A 19,380-nucleotide genomic window follows, 5' to 3' on the forward strand; every position below is an offset into this window, starting at 1 on the left:
TAAATAGAGCTGAGTGTCATCAGCATAACAATGAAAATTTATCCCATGCTGCCGAATAATGTTCCCTAAGGGAAGCATGTACAATGTGAAGAGGATTGGTCCGAGTACAGAACCTTGAGGAACTCCATGGCTAACCCTACTGTATGAGGAGGGAACACCATGGACATGGGCAAACTGGTATCTATCAGATAAGTATGATCTAAACCAGTCTAGTGCTGTCCCTTTAATCCCAATCACATGTTCCAGTCTCTGTAACAGGATGCTGTGATCAACTGTATCAAAAGCAGCACTGAGGTCCAGCAGAACCAGCATAGAGACCAGTCCATGATCGGAAGCTATGAGAAGGTCATTAGTGACTTTAAGAAGTGCTGTTTCTGTGCTGTGGTGAGCTCTAAAGCCTGACTGAAACATCTCAAACAGGCTGTTCCTCTGCAGGTGCTCCAGTAACTGAGTCACCACCACCTTCTCTAGAACTTTAGAGATAAAAGGAAGGTTGGATATTGGCCTATAATTTGCTCAGACATCAGGATCCAGTGATGGTTTTTTAAGCAACGGCTTAATCACTGCCACCTTGTAGGACCGGGGTACATAACCTGACACTAAAGAACCATTGATCTGGTCCAGGATAGAACTGCCTATCAATGGTAAAACATCCTTCAACAGGTGTGTTGGGATGGGATCTAAAAGACACGTGGTGGTCTTGGATTTCTGAATTAGCGATAACGCCTTAGAAAAATATATAGGGCTGAAGGAGCTTAAGGGCTCGTTGGAGACCCTGTATGTTCCCACAGTCGGCACATCTGGTGATGGTCCAGTTGTTGGGATGGCCTGGTTAGCTTTCTCTCTGATAGCTAGAACTTTATCAGTGAAGAAGCTCATGAAGTCTTCACCACTCAGGGAAGAAGGGATACGTGGATCTAAAACACTGTGACTCTTGGTTAATTTGGCCACAGTGCTGAAAAGAAACCTGGGGTTGTTCTTATTTTCCTCAATCAAAGAAGAAAAATAAGCTGTTCTAGCCTTGCGAAGGGCCTTTTTGTAAACTAATAGACAGTCTTTCCAGGCTACATGGTAGCTGTCTATTTTACAAGAATGCCACTTCTTTTCCAGTCTTCGCGCTTTCTGCTTGAGGGTCCTGATATGTGAATTATACCAGGGGGCACACCTCCTCTGAGTTACTATTTTCTTTTTCAGGGGGGCAACAGAATCAAGCGTGATTCTCAGTGAGGTTGCTGCACCTTCAGCAATAGAGTCAACCTCAGCAGGGCTAAGATTATAATGATTGATCCCTGGGGAAACACACGGTGGTCCTGGGATCAGCACAGGGATCACTTCCTTAAACTTAGCTACAGCATTATCTGAAAGACATCTGCTATAGTAAGACTTTGTTCTGAGCATAGAAGAATCCTTAATCATAAATGTAGTGATCAAATCCTTAAGTGATCAAAGAATGGTCTGACAAGACTGGGTTCTGAGGGAACACTGACACATGTTCTACCTCAACACCATAAGTCAGAACTAGATCTAGGGTGTGGTTAAAGCTGTGAGTTGGTTGGTTTATCTGCTGGAGGAAACCAACTGACTCAAGTAATGAAATGAAGCCATTTCTAAAGCTGTCATTGATAACGTCCATATGGATATTAAAGTCTCCAATGATAATGACTTTTTCCGTTCTAAGGACCAAGTCAGATAAGAAATCAGAGAACTCAGACAGGAACTCTGAATGTGGCCCAGCAGGGGGCCGATATACAACTACAAACAGAAGTGGCTTTTCTGTCCTCCAGTTCAGATGAGTGATGCCAAGAGTCAGGCTTTCAAATGAACTGAAGCTATGTTTTGGTCTGGGATTAATTAATAACTTGGAGTGATAGATTGCTGCCACTCCCCCTCCTCAACCAGTAACACAAGGAATATGATAATTAAGATGGGTAGGAGGAGTAGATTCATTTAAGCTCACATACTCCTCCTCCTGAAGCCAGGTCTCAGTAAGACAAAAGAAATCAATGTGATGATCCGCTATCAGGTCGTGCACTAACAGGGATTTACACAAAAGAGATCTAATATTTAACAGTCCACACTTAATTGTGATATTAGTTTCTCCAACTTGTGCTTCAGTATTAATTTTAATAAGATTTTGGTGATTGACCGCTCCCCTGCTCTGTGCTTGGTGAACTTTTAACCGTGGAACAGAGACTACCTCTATAGTGTTAAATATGTTATTGTTGGTGGATGAGGGTTCTAAGGAAGCAGCAGAGAGGTGTGTAAGATTACAACTCAGCATCCTGGTCTGGACCCTGGATTGTCAGGTCACTTTGGGTCTAATAAAATTAGCCAGATTACTAGAAATGAGAGAAGCACCATCTCGTGTAGGGATCTCCTAATCAGACCAGGTTTTCCCCAAAAGGTGCTCCAATTGTCTATAAAGGCCACCTGGTTATCGGGGCACCACCGTGACAGCCAGCGACGAAGCGATGACATGTGGCTAAACATCTCATCGCTGGCCAGATTGGGGAGGGGACCAGAGAATGCTACGGAGTCCGACATCATTTTTGCGTAGTTACACACCGACTTCAAGTTAATTTTAGTGACCTCCGACTGACGAAGCCGGGTGTCGTTGGCTCCGACGTGAATAATAACTTTACCAAATTTACGATTACGTCTCGCCAGCAGCCATAAATTTGCTTCTATGTCGCCCGCTCTGGCCCCCGGAATGCACCTAACTATGGTCGCTGGAACTTAATAAGTTCAGTGTTACCACAACTTGATTGCGTCTTACATTGACATTAATTCCTTTCTCACTTCCAGTTCCTGATTTATGGGGGAAAGTGGTGCTACCCTGCATCTGGATGACACTGACTCTATTAGTCTTTCTCGGGAGTTCATTACTGCAAGGGAGGTTTATGGCTTAGCTGCCAGAAATGCCTGTAGAAGATATAGGGATTATGGGAATTGTGAATCGTATTTGTTGTTGTCGTATTTCTGCAGAAAGAGGCGCAGCAGGTATCCAGGCTGTTGTAAGCTGGGTTTGTTAATGCGATCTTCATGTTCATCTATAGTGTCAGTCGGATGAGGTTGAAGTGATTTGAGTTGTAACAAACCGCCTGCATGTGGGTGGCACAAAAGAGCATCAATGTCTGGATCACGTATAGTTTCAACTACCCATACTGGTGATTTGGGTACACAAGTACATGGAAATATCCATTTTCTGAACTGCAGTGACAGCCTTCATCAAACTAGAACTCCTGGAATTATCCAGGAGTTCTAGTTTGATGAAGGCTGGGCCAGTGACAGAAATCAATAGTCCTTTGTAGCAGGCTAAAAATATCACACACACACCCCCCCCCCTCCCCATACACACACACACACACACACACAAGCAGGAATGCGCACACACACTCAAAATATTAAAATTAGGCATATGTGGTTTAGTTGTGAGCCTTCTAGAATGTCTTTTCGTTACTGTCGTTGGAAACAAATAGCTAAAAGAAGAAACACCTCTTTAGATGATTGCAATTAGTATTTTGGGCTGGATGCTGGAGTGTTGGCCAGGTCCCAGCTCCCTGTGTCTGGTAAAATGGAGTGGAGCTGCAAGGCTGGTTTCCAGTTTCCAGAAAGCCCACTGTCCCTTTGTTTTTATTGAAGCAGCGCTCAAGCAGCTGTTCTCGTGCTAAGCTACCAAAGTAAAGAAGGATATTTGGGATGTTTTCTTCCCTGCTGGTCATCCACCATTACAGTCAAAGCTACATAGTAGTGCTCCGCTGTTCTTGTCAGGGCAGTCAACCATTGTATTAATCTGTTTTCTTAGGTCCAGCCAAGTTCAGGTAAAAAATGCAATCCATTGCAGTGCTCATTGCTGGCATGAGCACAGAGACAGTGCTCTAAGCATGAATCCTCATACATATACTTGATTTCTCTTAATTTGCCTCAACCAGTGACATATTAGATGTGTTAATTCAGTTTGACACCTCCAGCTGTCAACAGGTGTTTGTCCATTTAGCTCAATTTCAAATCCCAGCATCATGCTAAAATCTGACTTATTTGCTGGTTTATGATACTTCAGTTTGGAATTGTTTGTATAAATTTTAAATGGAAATGGAATTTTAAATTGAAATTTTAAAATGCCAGAGATGAGCATGTAGGAAGCAATCTTTATCTGAAATGTGTTTTGAATGAGCATCAGCATGCTTTTCATCCAACGTGACGTAGAGGGTAGCAGTGGTTAGCACCATTAACTCACGTCAAGAAGGACGTGCGGTAATGGTGCTAACCACTGCTAATGGGTTCAGTCAGCACTTACAAGTTTCTGTGTTTGAACTAGAGTACAAACTCTAGAGTACAAACTCCCTGCCTGCGTGAGGTGCCTGTTTCAACCACCTGGAACAGCAGCCAGCTCAGGTTGAGCCGCCAGAGTGGCGGCTGCAGCAGCTTACCTGGTGAATGGTATTATGAGCCGATGCTGCACAAAGACCATCAGGCAACTGCCCATTGGGCCTCTGCGTCAGTAACACAGACCTGTTTTCATTTTTGAGACTCAAGATTTTTTTTGCCATATGCCAAAATTTTACAGCAACAATCACTGCCAATGAAATTTGTAGCTGTCAACATCGAACCTTAACACACCAGAGCAACAATAATTTAAACTAGACAATTCCACAGAAATTGTGAGGGTGTGCCTGATGCTCTGACCCATCCCTGCCTCTTGCCTCCCGATATCTGCCTATTGCCCCCCACCACCAAGCCAAATGAGTGCATGCTGTGCCGCCTCAGCGCCTACACACAATGCCTGTGAGCAGCCCCTCCCGTCCCCACTGCCTGTGAGCAGCTCCACCCCAACCCCCCATCCCACACACACACACACACACGCTGATTCGTGATCAGAACCATCGGTATTCAAACGCCGATTTGGACCGCTTATGTTTTTGATCTAATTTTTCATTTTACTACGTGGGATACCTGCGCCTTAAAATCTGCTGCGGCTTGTATAATTACAAAATAGATTTTCTTTCTAAAATTAGATTATGCGGCTTTTAATCAAATGCGCTCTGTAGTCCAGAATTTACGGTATATCTTTGCCCCCCCCCCCCCACCAGGAATAATTACAAGACAAGTCACAGCCACCGATTCCCATAATTTACCCAGGTTCTGGAAAAGTGTTGTGTCTCAACGCCAAAGTGTCTAGGAGGAGATACATGCCAAACTTTTTGACGAAACTAAAAGGAGGATAGCAGTGCCTCCCCAGGGACACCCAATTATTAGTTAAAAAAGCCACTTCCTGTTAGTTGAAAGAATGGAGGAAGTGGATGTCTTTTGGGTATTGCTCAGGCACCGTTGCAGTTACGGTTTTGATTCCACAGAGTAAAATCCACCACGCCACCACACACGGTTTGGTGTACGGTTTTTTGAGCGTGCGACCTACAGTTCCCGAACATGCAAGCAATGAATGTACACCCACTCGGTGCAGGCTGTTCTTGCATCTGAGGCAGAGCAGGCTACACAGTTGTTGTTGGTGGTGTTGTTGTTGTTGTTGTTTTTGTTGTTGTTGTTGTTATATACAGCATAAAGGAACTAAGTGAGAACTGATAACCTGATAACCCAGTTTGTTTATTAAAAAAAACAAAAGCACTTCTGGTGTGTAAATGTGAATCCTTAAAGCTTTTGTGCGCTTTTGTCCATAGAGTTCTTGGATAATGACGCCCAGCTCATGGAAGTTGCACCACCAGCTGCTGGAGGCCTGGTTTCTTTTCTGCAGACCCAAAACCCATAGAAAACCTTTAACCTTTAACCATAGAAAACCTTTCAACATAAGTCACCTGAGTCTGCAGTTTGTCCGATCCGCAACCACCATCCAGAATTTCCACAGCAACAATCTCCAACATGTTATTTGTCACGTCGTAAAGACAGGATGCTGTCCGGATGAGAAAACGACCTGCTGGTGCTCATGACCTTCACAAGAAGCATTCTTCATTAATTCAATATGAGAACTTCCTCTTCTTACACATGAACTGTACACGAACATACAAAGGACACATGCACATGTGATTATAGAGGGGGAGGTGTCAGAATTAGTAAGGGAGAGTTGCTCTCAGCATTTGAGGATTCAGTATTTTGATCAAAGGCATCTCAGTGCTCAGAAAATGTCCCAGCATCTTTCCTGCGACAAGCCCACTTTCCAGTTCCACGTCCCTGGCTCCCACCTCAGTTGCCTTCCAACTGAGCTTGTTACCTCCATTTTATGCTTCCTATTTTTGTTTTCCCCAGGTGGCCAATCTGGCATGTTCCATCTCCAACAACGAAGAAGGAGTAAAATTAGTCCGAATGGCTGCAACCCAAATCGACAGCCTATGTCCACAGGTGAGGAAAACTCTGTACAGCACCACAAGTCAAATTATTTGGATACTTTTTATTCACACTAATAGGTTTTTGCAGAAAAAACCAACAGATGACAGAGCAACAAACATGGCCAGCTGGATGGAAGGAATAGAGAGTCATTGATAAAGACCGTATCGGTAGAGCTGGTAGTGCTGGAAGAGTTCAACTCAATGGCTTCCAATATTTCCAGCAGTGTTTTCCCATAAGTCCAGATGCCCTTGAAGATCCTATCTATAGGTCCCTCTGTGTTTACCTGCAAACACCAAAACCACTTTTTGTGAAACCATCTCCTGATACCTCTTGGCTACATTCAGACAGAAAACACACACAGTACAGAGGGACGCTTGGAAGGAGGAACAAAGCAAATACTTCAATCTGTTGTCTTGTCGTTGCTCATCTCTATCATTTCCAGCAGCTCATCATTCTGGGTGTCTTTTGTTGTAGCAGTACAATTTAACTCAAACAACAGCTCAAAAAGAAAGGAAAAAAATGATAAAATTGGGTTTTTGCTATTAATGAGGCCTACCACTATTGTATCTTGTGTCTTGTATCTACAATTAAAAATGATACTATGTTTAGCCTTTAAAAAAAATCAGACACATCAGTTGATTTTCTCTTGAACTCATCTATCGCTCACAGAACGCAGTGGACAAACCACAAACAGCAGTTGTTTTTTTAACAATGAAAGATGATTCTAATATTACAAGTTCTGAAGATGTGTTGCCTGGAAAAAAAAAAAGAAAAACAAAAGTAAATAGTGCTTTCTCCCGTTCCAGGTTATCAATGCAGCTCTGACTTTGGCTGCCCGACCCCAAAGCAAAGTGGCTCAGGACAATATGGATGTGTTCAAAGATCAGTGGGAGAAGCAGGTACGCATCCTAACCGAAGCTGTGGATGACATCACCTCTGTCGACGACTTCTTGTCTGTGTCAGGTAAGACGCACTGAGCCACAATGAGCTCATTGATTATGGATCATCTATGGAAAACATCTATGGAAACATCTTTAGATATTTGCAGTTCTGTTATTGTTGACTTTTGAACAAAGTTTTTATTTTTTTATTTTTTTATCTCCGTACAGAAAACCACATTCTTGAAGATGTCAACAAATGTGTAATTGCTCTACAAGAAGGAGATGTTGACACTCTGGACCGAACTGCAGGAGCCATCAGGGGACGAGCTGCTCGTGTAGTCCACATCATCAATGCTGAAATGGAAAACTATGAACCTGGAGTCTATACCGAGCGCGTGCTGGAGTCCATCAGGCTTCTGTCTGAGACTGGTTAGTTCATTAAACACAATGATATTACAAGAAAAGGTACCTTCAATATTGCTGTTTTAACAGTCTTATCAGTGAGGCCTAGACACCCCTCTCCCCAGCCACTTCCACTAGTTCCTTTGGGGAATCCCAAGGCCAGCAGAGAGATAAAATATCTTAACAATGTCTCAGGTCTCCGTTGGTCTAATGGTTCAGCATCCGCAGTACTGCAGATACTACCCTGATCATCTCTCAGTCTCCCACATGAATGAGATCCCAAATCTTCTCTTGAGGCAGTAACCTGCCTCTGACCTGGATTGGGCAATCCACACGTTTCTGTCTGCGGACCACATTCTCACAGTGAGAGCTGCTAAACTTCATTCCAGATGCTTCACACTTGGCTGTGAACTGTCCCAATGAGACTTGGAGGTCCGTGAGGAATGAGGCCAAGAGGATAAACCAGTGACACCCTGTATCCTCCGGCCTCTGACCCTGAATCCATTAGGTGTCTGCCTAACACTGGTTAGAGCTTTAGACACAGAGTTAACACATATATTACTCAATATGTTAATAACTAATGTTGAATTATTTTGTTGATCTTTAAACAGAAATTAGCAAATAGCAAATAATAGTTAAAAGACATCCACTGTGTAACAGGGGTTACATTAGCGTTAACATTTTAATCATTGGCATGATTCCTACAGTTCCCTACAGAGTCCTACAGTTTGCCCAGTGAATACCAAATGTGTTGCCTTTAAGGAAAAGAAGCCTGGGTTTTTCTGTGGTAGAGGCCTTATACTGTACTTCTCACAACACGACGATCTTCAGACCAAAAACCTATTTCTGCTCCATTAATGGAGGCTATTCCAGCACAAAGTTTGACACCTGAAAATATTGGGAGTGCACCTGAAACATTGAAGCAGAAAAACACAGCAGCACAGACCTGTTGTAAGCCTTGATGGTAGCGGGAGCCCATCCCAGCTGCCTACCGGCAAGAAGCAAGGTCCACCCTGGACAAGTCGCTAGCTGGCTGCGGGGCTAGCATACAGAGACTAACACTCTTATTCACACCTAAGGTCAATTCAGACTAGCCCTGTCACGTAGCTACCAACTACACGTCTCTGGATGGTGGCAATAAGCTGGTGGCAATAAGCTGGAGGCAGTACGCTGCAGCATCTGGAGAGAACCCAAACAACCACAAGGAGACTATTCTCAGAAAATTCTTCTGGCTGTTAGGTGACAGTGCTAACGATTCCAAATTATCTTTATGTTTACAGCATCTGTCACAACCAAGATTGTCTCTAGGTGCTTTACAGAACCCCAGAGCCTGACCCTCAACAAGCAACAGTGGCAGGAAAACCTCTCTTAACAGAAATAAACATTGACCAGGCTCATATGGTGGAGAGAAGGAAAAGGTTTAATAGGGCAGGGAGGAAAACCTGAAAGAAGTGAAATAAGACACCAAATTTTAGGGCGGATCCAATAATAAAACTGAGCAGTTTAGTGGGGGAGGAGAGGGCAGGAAGAATGTAGAGGAGAGCGGAGGGGGGAGGGGGAGGGGAGAGGTTGGGAGGGGAGGGGAAGGGAGATGGGGGAAGGGGAAAGCTGTATTGTTTTGATCTTTTGCAGACCCAACTACAAGCCCTGTCCGATTTTCAGAGCCAGCAGAGGAACACAGTTAGTTTTTCCACTGGATTCTCTACATTGTGACCCCTAACCTGGGTTTCCCCTCTGTCTTCCAAATCTGACTCCATCCACATCCTCAAAGCTTACATTATAAAAGAGATAGTGGAATATATCTTTTGAAACAGTTGCAGACCGACATTTAAATATAAAAGGTGTTTTTTTGCGACTCCTTGTTGTTTTTTTCCAGCCATCCTTTCTTCTCCACTGTGTTTGTCTGCCTCCATCTGAAGCTGTTTGATATGATGTTAGAGTTATGATTCACTCTTTCCTTTCAACTCCCCCCTTCTAATCACAAACGGCTCGCATCGAATCACGTGTTGAGGCTGCCTGAGCTCTTCATCCATCCCATTCATTATGGGCTGCCTCTAAGTTTTTAGTTTCACATCTGGAGCACATTCTGTGCAGTTGTTCAAATTAGTTGGACTCTGAAGGGCAGCAAATAATTGTTGTAACTACTCACATTTCTCTGCTTTGTTTAGGGGTTTTTTGTGCCAAAAATTAAAGAACTCATCTGTGAGGAGAAGGAGAATGTCTCACTGTTGTCAGTTTCAGTGCACACAGACAGCCTGTGGTAGGGTTAAATTTCAATAACCACACATGTTCAGGGTTCACACTTGTGCTTGAAGTCCTTGACATTGCTCGAATTTAAGCTTTTAAGTTTTGAAACATACATATTTAAATTTTGAGGCACATGCTTGTAGTTGCTTGAAAATGTCATATTTCTCAACAAACAGCAATCTAAATATGATCTTGTATTAATAAGTAGATCGAAATTAAATAGTGAAATTCAAAAATGTAAACCACTCCCTGGTGACCTTTCCAGGGGCTTGGCACGTAGCTCGCCCCGTTTGGGGCTCGCGGCCGATCAACACCGGACGGTTGATGGTTGGTCTTGACCAAAAAAGCTGCCTCACCACCATCAGTGTCACAATCGATGAGGCTGATTGTAAACTTTTGGTTGGATTTAGCATAGAGGCACCAGGATCTGCTGAAAGCATTTTAAAGTCCAGGTCCTACTGTGTTAGTGGGAGGGTTGCTGCATCACTGAGTGTGCACAAATTCTTGGTAATTCTTAGCTTCGACCTTGAAAGTCCTTGAGATGTCCTTGAATCTGAGCATAAATTCAGTGTACTGACCAGAAGTGGAATGCCAACAGTAATATTGTATTTCACCCTGTATTTGGATTTATTTTGGCTACGTGGTCAGGTTTGTTTCGACTGAGTTTTCAGAGATCAGATTGCAGCTCTAAGGCAGCGCGGTGGCATCGTGGTGCCTCTCGGCCAGAGGGTTGTGGGTTCAATTCCAAGCTTTCTGTGTACTCTCTCAGTGTCTGTGTTGCACAGTTTTTCCAACATCCAAGAGCGTATGGGCAGGCTAGGTCAGGACTGACCCTGATCAGTTACAATGAAGTTGTACAAGTTGTCTCTACAAGTAGCGTTTGTACAGAAAGCTGTTACATGCAAGTCTTCTAATTGCAAAATGTGTTTTTTTTTCATTAAAGTGTGTGAAACAAGGTTGTGATTATTATTGTTATCCTCTTTTTTTCAGTGATCAAACAGTTTTTGTATTTTAGCCACGTGTCTGGTTTGTTTGATTCATTTTTATGTTCCCCGGTGCAGTTAAACCACATATAAAGCATTTGATGTGGCTGTTTATGAATAAAAATAAATAAGATAAATAAGACAAAACAGCAGGGTGTCCAAGCTGAGAGTTGTGTTGTTATTACCTGGGAAAACTACACATTCTGAGTGTTAACCTGCTACCTGATGGATGATAATCATAGGTAGTTAACAGATAATAATGACTGGTTGAAGTTATGCCTCTGTTGATCTGAGCATTAACCGCTACTGACGTTACCGATTTTACGATGCACCATTTATGCTGCCACGCTGACAGGCCATGTGTTTTTCCTACAGAGAAAACAAGTTATTTTCATCGAAAGGGGCATTTGTGCGTTTTAGTCCATTTTCATAAGTTTTTCAGGCTTTCTAAACAAATTTGCAAAAGTAGCTACATTTCTTTTTTTTTGTTGTTGCTTTTTTGAAAAGAAAGGTTGTCAGAGTTGGTAAATGTGGCAGCAGTGTGGCTAGTGAGCAGTTGGCCCCTTTGTTCCCTCTGGTTTATGTCAGAATAATTGGATGTTCTTCAGGGACTAACAATTCCTTTTTCATCATTTTTAAAAGTATGTAAGCCTATTGCTTAGGATTGTTGTTGAAAGGTACCACAGGTTTTGGAAGTCAGATACGAGTAATAAAGGGTGAGTTTCTTCATTCTTTGTGAGCTGTAACTTGGACTTCATTGTTCATAGAGGCTGCCAGAAAAACTGCAGCCTACTTAAGAGGGAAACATAGAGTGAAGTTAAGAATATGATCTAAATTCAACATAAAGATTTTGTCCAATTATCACTTTAATGTAAATGTATATTTAGGTGCGGCAAATGGCAGGCCCTGCTGGATGCCCCAGCTTTAAATTTTATGAGGCCCCGGGCTTCTTCAGTCACACTCATGCTAATTGAGCAGAGAACCAGCCCTTTCTTTTCTCCAACCTTTTCTTTCCCCTGCTCATGTTCTTCATAGTGGTGGTATTTGGGGATTTTTAGGGTCCTGTCGTGCACATCTGATCCGGGCCATAAAGCACTTATTGATCCTTGTGAACCTTTGCCTCGGTCCTAGTGGGCCTGCAGTCTATGGATCTAAACCCAGTCAGAGAGAAATCCGTAAGTGGGGGAGAAATGATTACCGTATTTTCACAACCATAAGGCGCGCCGTATTATAGGGCGCACCTTCAATTAACAGCCTATTTTAGAAATATTTTAATTCACAGGGCGCACCGTGTTATAAGGCGCATAGCATAGAAACTGCGTAGTGCCTGTGGTTTCATGACGCGTTCACTAGATCGAGCTGCGCTAAAAGGAATGTCAATAAAACAGCCAGATAAATCAGTCAAACTTTATTAATAGAATACAAACCGTCTTTCTCACAACTCTATTCACTCCCAAAACGAATAAACAGCTGTTTTATTATTTTTCCCGAGTGACGTAGTGTTTTCGCGTAACACAGTTTGTTTAATAACAGCGAGTTATAACAGGCAGTGCAACATTTTTATCACGTAGTACCGTTGCGGTAAATCAAACGTTAGTGCAAACACAATATACGGTAACTCGAACTCTCGAAGTAGTGCAGAGCAATAGCAATAGCAATATAACAATAGCAATATAACAACGTTGTTCAAACGGTAATTTCCATATTCACAGTATGACCAGCCTTGTTAAGTTGTAAACACACAAAAGAAACACGTAAAGATCACTTTATCACTTCATTCCTCATCCAGGAATCCCTCGAATTCTTCTTCTTCGGTGTCCGAATTGAACAGTTGTGCGAATACGGCGTCCAACATGGCCGGCTCCGTCTCGTCAAAGTCGTCATCAGGGTCGGTGTCGCTGGTGTTGTCTGGCATTTCAGTGACAATCCCTGCCTTCCTGAAAGCTCGGACCACGGTTGATGCCCAGGCATTTACGATCCACTGGCAGATAGTGACGTATGACGCTCGGCGCCGTCTCCCCGTCTTGGTGAACGTGTGTTCGCCGTTCGTCATCCACCGGTCCCACGCAGTTCGCAGTCTAGTTTTGAATGCCCCGTTGACACCAATATCTAGCGGCTGGAGTTCCTTTGTTAATCCACTTCTTGCTTTGTTTCCTCGGAAGCTCCGTTGAGTCTTCTTTACCTGGCGCAGGTCGTCTTCCTCCACTTCCGCACCATTGATTCGTTCACGTTAAATTCTCTTGCCGCTGCTCTATTTCCGTGTTCAACTGCGTGACTGATAGCCTTCAGTTTGAACTCTGCGTCAAAAGCGCGTCTCTTGCAAGGAGCCATTTTGGGGTCTTTACAGACAGAAATGGTTTGGGACTGAATTTACTGCTGTTACCTCGGCCACGCCTACTGACTACGGTAGCCGCGATTAACCAATATTACCGTAATCCATACAAAAGGCGCTCCGGGTTAAAAGGCGCACCGTAGATTTTTTAGAAAATTCTAGGCTTTTAGGTGCGCCTTATAGTCGTGAAAATACGGTAAGTGGAGCTGAATAATGGGAAGGGATGTGGAGGACATATTTTTTAGATGTACAGAAACCAATTAACTGGATTCGACCAAAATTTGATAGCTGTAACCAAGGATTTTGCCTCAATGTGAAGGACAAGAAAAGACTTAATGTTTTTTTTATTTTTTTTTATTACTTTTACAAATGAAAATAAAAATTTTGGAAGTCACTGCTGTAGTAGCCAGGTTGGTTAATTGTGCATTGGATTTTGAATAAACCCCCAACAGTGTACCCAGCAAAGCACCCCCAGTGCATCAAAACCTCCTCTGTGCTTCACAGTGGGAATAACGCATGTAGAAACCTCCTGCTTTCTGCATCTTATGACAAAATCTAACATGGGTTATAATAGTTGTGAAATAGGAATGTTTCCTCTGTAGCAGCCTGCTGGATGTCCAGTTCGGGGGGGCGACGACACTCTGGACTCCTAACATAAATGACTCAATGTGATGCCTTTAAATGGGTGGATCAAATGCACTTGGATAAAGTGCTGCACAGTCTGAGGAATGAGAGTAAGGCTGATTTACACATTTTCAATTATAGTTCTGAAGACCAGACAAGCTTGGAGCAACTATCTTCACATAGTGGACTTATCATATTATGATTTGCAAATAATATTGTCAACAATAGGATTTTTTACATAATTACAGAACTTTGTTCCTGAGACAATGAGGAAATGGAACAAGACGTCACATGAAACCAGATGAACCACAACTGTGCTGTAATGGGAGAGAATAGGTTTGCTTTGACGAGTAAGTTCTCCCAGTAAATACAGAAGGCAGTGACGCTAAGAGGTGGTGGTCTCTAGGAGAACTGCTTTGAGAATAACTGTCCAGTAAGGGCAATTTATGTCAACCAAGAAACCAGTGAGGGGGATTTATGAAACTGAGTAGACAGGTTACAGCCGGGAGCTGTGAGGTGTGAGTATTCATAGTTTTCTCTGTAGAAGGTTGGAAGATATTTCATTTCTTGCTCGCCTTATTGTTGCAGGGTTGCCCTCGTGGGTAAGGGTGGGTGGGTGGGGTCAGAACTCCTGTGACCCTGACGACTCCAACCCACGGTCCTCGTTCTCCGCCTCCACTTCTGGTTTGGGCCTCGGAGGTCTAACATGACCGTCGTGAAGGCTGATCCGGGTGACTGGTGTGAAAGTCACAAATAAGGTTCTTGTCCAGGATGTGTCGTGCCAGTACCCTGGACCTCTCCTCAGGTCCATAACCATCCCAATAAACCAGGTATTGGAGACCCGTGCCGCGGGGTCGGGAGCGCAGGAGCCGACTGACAGTGTATGCCGGGCCCCCATCCACTAGCTGTGGGGGAGGTGGGGCCAGGCGATCCGGGACCAGATTGGCCCGAGCCTGGGCCCATGTCCGCCTGCAGTGGCGGGCATAAGCTGCTGCAGAGGGACACGACACTTCGCCTGCTTGAGCCGGGAACAGACGGGGTTGGTATCCGTAACCACACTGGAACGGCGACGTTCCCGTTGCCAAACTGATCAGGGAGTTGTGGGCGTACTCGACCCAGCCCAGAAAGGTCGACCATGTGGCCGGGTCCCGTATCGCCATGCACCGGAGGGCCATCTCCAGGTCCTGATTAATCCTTTCTGTCTGCCTGTTGGTCTGCTGTTGGAATCCCGAGGACAGACTGGCAGTTGCCCCCAGATGCCCGCAGAACTCTTTCCAAAAGACAGAGGCGAACTGAGGACCCCTGTCTGACACCACACTCTCCGGTAGGCCGTGAAGCCGGAAGACGTGCTGGATCACAAGTTGGGCAGTCTCCTTTGCCGACAGCAGCTTAGGCAGGGGCACGAAGTGAGCCATCTTGCTGAATCTGTCGATGATGGTCAGAATGACTGTGTTTCCCGCAGACTGGGGCAGCCCTGTGACGAAATCCAGGGCGATGTGTGTCCAGGGTCGACGCGGGACAGGCAGAGGTTGCAGTAGCCCGGCAGGGGCTCAGCGTGGTTGTTTCTGCTGGTTGCAGACGGGGCAGGTCTTGACGAATTCCTGGACATCCTCCCCCATGGAGGGCCACCAAAACCTCTGCTTCAGCAGACCCGCCGTCCGACGTGCTCCAGGGGGGCAGGCCAGCGGAGACGCGTGGGCCCACTCCAGGACCCCTGCCCTGAGTGAGTCGGGTACGAAGAGCCGGTTGTTGGGGCAGGTTGACTGGCAGCCGCCCTCTGGACTCTCTCCTCAATTCCCCAGGTTACTGCTGCCACGATACACGGGAAGGGAAGGATGTTCTCCAGGGTCTTCCCAGGGCCTTCATCCTCCTTCCCCACGAACTGTCGAGAGAGGGCGTTGCCGTTACATGACCCTGGGTGGTAGGAAAGGGTAAAGTTAAACTGAGTGAAAAACAGACACCACTGAGCCTGCCGGGAGTTCAGCCTCAGCCTGAATATACTCCAGGTTGCGGTGGTCCGTCCACACGATGAATGGCACATGATGTAGGGTCGCAGAGACTTAACTTTTTTTTTCAACACAGAAGAATCCCGCGCCTGCGGAAGAGGAGGACGGCCGAATCAACCCAGCCGTCAGAGAACTGGAGATGTACTCCTCCATGGCCCTTCGCTCTGGTTCTGAAAGGGAGTAGAGTCTTCCCTTTGGTGGTGCGGTGCGCGGAAGAAGGTCAATTGCGCAGTCATACGGTCGGTGCGGAGGAAGGGTGGTTGCTCGGGCCTTGCTGAACACCTCGGCGAGGTCGTGGTACCGCTCTGGAACCCCAGATCTGGAGGTGTGACGTCAGGAGCCGCGGTTCCCTTCGGGGCTGGCACCAGGCAGGACTGATGACACTCAGCTCCCCACCCTAGGATCTCCCCTGTCTTCCAGTCGAGTTGTGGTTTGTGACAGTGGAGCCACGCATAGCCCAGAACCAAGGAAAAGTGCGCTCATTCCAAGATATGGAAGTGTATTTCCTCCCGGTGGTTGCCCTGCTGCAGCATTGTCACCGGGCCCGTCCGGTGACGGATGTTCCCTAGGTGATGCCCATCCAACGCTTAGGCTGGGATGAAGGACGCCAGTGGCTCGTGTCCAAGGCCCAGCTGCCGAACCACCTCTCCACCAATCAAGCAGGCGTCAGCACCAGAATCAGCTAGGTCCTGTGGCCCCCTGGGAAGCAAGAAGCGAGCCTGGAGTGAAATACGGGGTTGTCACGGGGAAGCAGAAATAGGACTCACCAGTATTCCCCCAGTTACTGGTGAGGCTGGGCTTCTACTGGACAGGTCGCCACAACATGACCTTGTCCACCGCAGTAGAGGCACAGGTTGAACTGACACCGCTGCCTGCGCTCCTCCCCTGTGAGCGAGGTGCGGCCAAGCTGCATGGGTTCCTCCTCTCTGGAAGACGCTGCAGGCTGAGGAGGAACTCCCGTCGAGAGCTCGCCTCCCTCCGCGAAGTGTCGCCGCAGAGCTCTCTCCCGCCGACGAGCCTGAACCCTCAGGTCCACCCGGATTGCTAAGTCAATGGCCCCATCCAGCGAGCTGGGAACGTCGTAGGCCACCATCGCGTCCTTAATGTGGGCTGCTAATCCGTGCAGGAAAGTGTCCACTAATGCGGCAGGGCTCCACTGGCTCTGGCTGGCCAGGGTGCGGAAGTCAATAGAGTAATCCGACACAGACCTCTCTCCCTGGCGGAGCGCCAGCAGTCGACATCCTGCAGAGGACCGGGAGTTCCCCTCCCCAGAGGCATGCCCGTCTGGAGAGATGAGAGATGGTATATGCTACCTTGGCTGCCTCAGTAGCGACGTGCGGGGCTGCAGGGAGAACAGCAGGGAGCAATTCACCACGAAGGCGTCGCGGGACTCCGGATTACCCTTGTAGTGCTCGGGTTCGCCAACCCAAGGTTGCTCCCACACACCCGAGTTATGTACAAAATGCATCGCAATGATCGCAATATTCTCGAGTGTGTCACTGCCGATCCAAGTACTGAATGAAAACTTTAAGGAGAGAAATGCCAATTTCAAAATGTATTTAGCAAATAGAATCAATTCAAGATACAAATGTTACAGAGCTCCCGGCCAGTTTAAAACCCTAGGATAACAAAGTCAATTGTCAGGGCACCCAGTCTTTTATAGAAAAACATAGGCAAGTTATTGATGCTAATCGAGTCTGATGTTGTCCTCTGATTGATGACCTTTTCTTCTCCTTCCAGTTCCATTGTTTGCTGGCACAGTCCTTGTTCTCCATTGTTTTTAACTATTTCCCAAATCGCCAGGTCACAATTCAAATTGTTCTTGCAGATGAACTTATCAACACCACTAAACTATGCTGTCCAGTTTTACGATGGGTGTTTAACTCGACGGATTTACTCTTCTGCGGGCGGACAGAAGCAAGGAGAGTGGTAAGAGGAAGGGAGGAGGACTGGCAGTGTTTGTGATCAATAGATGGTGTAAATCTGGGCCCATCACTATCAAGGAGCAGCACTGCAGTAAGGACATTGAACTGTTGGCCTTTAGCATGAGGCCTCACTACCTGCCAAGGGAGTTCACACATGCCCTCACTGTGGTTGTGTACACCCCCCCTCAGCTAACGCCAACGCAGCCTGTGATGTCCTGCTCTCAGCAGTGAGCAGACTGCAGACACAGCACCCTGACGCCCTCCTCCTCATGTCTGGAGACTTCAATCATTCCTCTCCATCATCTGCTCTGCCCAAATTCACCCAGTACGTCACTTGCCACATGTTAGGTTCAAACGACCTGAAACATGAGAAAAACAAATGAGGCAAAGACAACAGTTCTGAATTTTACTTGCAAGGAGAACGGAGAGATGTGCTCAGTTACAGATCTCCAACACGTTCTCACACACACCTCCCGCCATCCTTCTTTTATTGAAAATAGGAGGTCCCTAGTTACACAGAATTCAAATCAATCAATCAATCAATCAATCTTTATTTATATAGCGTCTTATACAATCAAAATTGTTTCAAGGCGCTTTCCAGAATCCCAGAGCCTGACCCCAGACAAGCAACAGTGGCAAGGAAAAACTCCCCTTTAACAGGAAGAAACCTTGAGCAGGACCAGGCTCATGTAGGGGGACCCTCCTGCTGATGGCCGGCTGGGTAAAGAGAGAGGAGAGGTGGGAGGACAGGTAGAGGATAGGATAGGTAGGAGAGGAGAGGGGTAGAGGAGAGGAGAGGTAGAGTGAAGGGGAGGTAGAGGAGAGGAGAAGGAGGAGGAGGGGAAAGAGGAGAGGAAAGAAGAGGAGAGGGAGAGGAAAAGGAGAAGGAGAGGAGAGGAGAGGAGAGGAGAGGCACAGAGCACAGAAACACAAACAAAAAATATGCACAATCACTTCAACGGGGCCGGCGGTCATTATGCAGCTCCGATGGCAGTGATACCTGCAAATAAATAGAGGGGGGGGGAAGCAGAAAAACTACACAAGAATCAGCATAACTAGTCTGCTTGATGAGGAGAGGAAAGGAGAGGAAAGGAGAGGAAACCATGACCCAGTGGAGTGACAGAGGCCTGTCAGGTGATCATGTTTCCGGACCCCGGCAGCCTTGGCCTATAACAGCATAACTAAGATGTGACCTAACGATTAGACGACCCCCTAAGTATGATAATTTGTCTGTCTATGATAGTAGCTGGAACTACTGAATTAGTAACAGTAAGCTTTTTCAAAGAGGTAGGTTTTGAGTCTGATCTTAAAAGTAGCGATGGAGTCAGCCTCCCGTACCTGGACAGGGAGCTGGTTCCAAAGCAGGGGGGCCTGGTAGCTAAATGCTCGGCCCCCCATTCTACTCCTAGAAACTCTGGGAACCACAAGTAGACCAGCATTCTGAGAGCGGAGCGGTCTATTGGGCTGATAGGGTATCACTAGCTCCTCCAGGTAGGATGGAGCTAGGCCTCTGAGGACCTTGTAGGTCAGAAGAAGGGTTTTAAAAGTTATTCTAAATTTAACGGGCAGCCAATGAAGCGACACCAGTACAGGAGTAATGTGATCTCTTTTGTCAATACCTGTCAGAACTCTGGCTGCAGC

The 19,380-nt window shown here is 46.0% G+C and overlaps 1 protein-coding gene across 2 annotated transcripts in view; it reads left to right on the plus strand.

The window, feature by feature from the left end:
• The window catches only part of ctnna2 (catenin (cadherin-associated protein), alpha 2), a 233,440-nt gene that overhangs the window by 187,718 nt on the left and 26,342 nt on the right, over positions 1-19,380 (plus strand). For both annotated transcript variants that reach the window (XM_029850881.1, XM_029850880.1), the window contains exons 10-12: positions 6,259-6,351; positions 7,146-7,302; positions 7,449-7,649. In XM_029850881.1, coding sequence (XP_029706741.1) covers positions 6,259-6,351; positions 7,146-7,302; positions 7,449-7,649 — 451 coding nt within the window. The remainder of the gene's footprint in view (positions 1-6,258; positions 6,352-7,145; positions 7,303-7,448; positions 7,650-19,380) is intronic.

This window comes from Takifugu rubripes, chromosome 17 (genome assembly GCF_901000725.2).
Source record: "Takifugu rubripes chromosome 17, fTakRub1.2, whole genome shotgun sequence".
In the NCBI taxonomy this organism is placed as follows: domain Eukaryota; kingdom Metazoa; phylum Chordata; class Actinopteri; order Tetraodontiformes; family Tetraodontidae; genus Takifugu; species Takifugu rubripes.